The 2,269-nt window shown below is 57.2% G+C and overlaps 1 protein-coding gene across 6 annotated transcripts in view; it reads right to left on the reverse strand.

Annotated features, from left to right (window-relative positions):
- The window catches only part of EPHA7 (EPH receptor A7), a 171,420-nt gene extending 169,686 nt beyond the window's left edge, over positions 1 to 1,734 (reverse strand). For 2 of the 6 annotated variants that reach the window (XM_040474185.1, XM_040474184.1), the window contains exon 1: positions 1,368 to 1,732. In XM_040474185.1, coding sequence (XP_040330119.1) covers positions 1,368 to 1,464 — 97 coding nt within the window. In that variant the 5' untranslated portion in view covers positions 1,465 to 1,732. Of the gene's footprint in view, positions 1 to 1,367 lie in introns of all 6 variants that reach the window. The other 4 variants (XM_040474186.1, XM_040474183.1, XM_040474188.1 and 1 more) reach the window with 4 other exon arrangements.
- Positions 1,735 to 2,269: the final 535 nt, after the last annotated feature.

Below are 2,269 nucleotides of genomic sequence, written 5' to 3' on the forward strand. Positions count from 1 at the left end.
TATTTATTTTTCTTCTCCTTTGAACCACTGACAAGGTAAAATACCTTCCGTTCCCTGTAGTTGGATCGGGGGAAAAATAAATCCTCTCAATAAAAATTTTTTGCTTTTTGAACAATCTCAAAATCCCCCCCCCCCCCCCCCCCCTTCCCTGGTCTTCCAGACTGTAAATCTAAGGTTGATTTCCCGATATTTAAAAGCAGAATACTAATAATTACTTGTCCCCGAAGTATGGAGAATGGAGGAATCCGTTATCAGATTTAGGTCATCGTGGCGATGCTGGGGGGGGAGGGAGATTGTGACATTGCTCAAGAAGCAAGACATTTCCATTGAGAGGATTTATTTTTCCCCAGCTCCAACTACAGGCACCGAAAGGTATTTTACCTTGTCAGTGGTTCAAAGGAGAAGAAAAATAAATAAATAAATAAATAAATAAATAAATAACCATATACAGGCGTATCTGGCCGCCCAAATGAAACCTGCTCTCTTCATCCAGAACTAGCCTTCAGGGTCCAGGTCCTTCGCAAGGTCTGACCGCTCCGACTCAACTGCCGGGCAGGTGCTGGGGACTTCTAGTCGCCCAGGCGGCATCTTGTTAGTTGCACAGCCCCAGCCCGTCCCCTGCCTCCCCGGCCCGGCCGAGCCAGATGGGCTCCGGCTGTCCGCGCGGCCGCCAGGATCCGCGCGCCGCGCGCGCTGAATGGAGACGTCCCCGCCGCGGGGCGCGCACCGCTCTCTCGCTTCACCTCCGCGGCGTTATTGTTCCGCGCCGGCGGCCGAGCGCCAACCGCAGGCCCGCGCCTCCTCCTCCGACGCAGTGAGCACTTCATTAGTAACCCGAGCGTTCGGAGCACACACAAGTCACGGCCCCTCTGGGAAGGCTCGGGACACCAGCCGCTCGCCGCCGAGCTGTCCAGGACGCTAGAAGCTGCACTCCCCAGTCCCCGACTAACTCCGGCCGCAGCTTACCCCACCGGAGGCGAGCACCGAGAGGAGGAAGAGCAGAGCTCTAGAGGAAGAGATCTGACCCGCCTGGGATCCTAGAGGATGAGCTCGCTGGTCATCCCCCCCACCACCCCACTCCACCCCGCCGCTCTGCGTTGCTGCTCACGCCCTCCGGACTGCCTGCGCCAGAAATCCCACTCCCGTCGGGCGGACGGCCCCGGGCGAGGGGCTGAAGGCGGTTCGGAGTGGCCCCGCTTGCCGCTCGCCGGCCGGGAGCAGCCGGAGCGGTGAGGGGGCGGGGAGCTGGCGGGGGAGGGTCGCCCCGCGCCGGAGGCGCGGCCGGCAGCCCCGCGGACGAGCCGGCTCATGCAGGTAGACAGCTAAATAAATAAGTCAGAACAAACTTTGCTTTCCCATCACCTTACCTTCCTTTGCAGCCTGCGCTTCCCCGGTGTGTGCAAAGCGGAGCAGCCAGATGTAGCATAAAATAATCCATGAAGGGTGCCGAGTTTGAAAAACCATGGTGCATGAGCAGGTTTTATTTTAGGTTTCAGTTGAGTCGTAGCTTTTTAAATGCTGTTTGCTCCGAAGTGGGTTCTTTTTTATTGCGCTTTTCGCATCGATTCTCCTGCTCGATCTCCGGCCGGCTGCTCCACGTTTAGCTTTTTTTTATTTTTTCCCCCTCCTGTTGGTTCGCACCGTGTTTGCTGCCTGCAAGTCTCCGACTGCAGACCGGCCGCTTGCTCCACACTCCAATAATATCAATTAGGGGGGAGGGGGCGGAGCTCCGAGCAGAGAGCCTCCGCCACTCGGGCTGACTGGCAGGCACAGCCGGCCTGCCAGGCGGCGATTCCCAGGGCCGAGGGGCGGGTCCTGGTGCAAAGGCCGCCCCGGCCGCGGGGGCGGGCTTCGGGGCGCGGGCCAATCGGCAGCGAGCGGAGTCAGGTTGCGGGTCCAGGATTCCCTCCAGGTTCTGAGCTCCCAGCTTTCTCTGGATGCTCTGAAAGGGAGGACGCGAAAGGCAGCCGAGGTGCGTGCTGCTGTGGGCACTCGGCTTTTAGCAATCACTGCTTTCGTGGAGCAGAATCGATCCGAGAATAACGCTCCCAACTTAGAGCCCTGTAACGTATAGCGGTACTCCTTGTGGTCTTTTAGAAACCGGAGGCAATGCAAGCCGTCTCTCAGCTACCAAGCACGGAGCCAGGAAAGTGAAATAAGCTGTGCCTTTAAGTAAAGTGCCTTTTACTTTTTTGTTACTCAAAACCTCCTCGGGTCGGGTAACTTTGTTCTTTTCATTTCTTGAAGGGTTTATACGTCTCTTTTTCTG

This window comes from Herpailurus yagouaroundi, unplaced genomic scaffold (genome assembly GCF_014898765.1).
Source record: "Herpailurus yagouaroundi ecotype Mexico unplaced genomic scaffold, PumYag 139, whole genome shotgun sequence".
NCBI classification, from domain to species: Eukaryota; Metazoa; Chordata; class Mammalia; order Carnivora; family Felidae; genus Herpailurus; species Herpailurus yagouaroundi.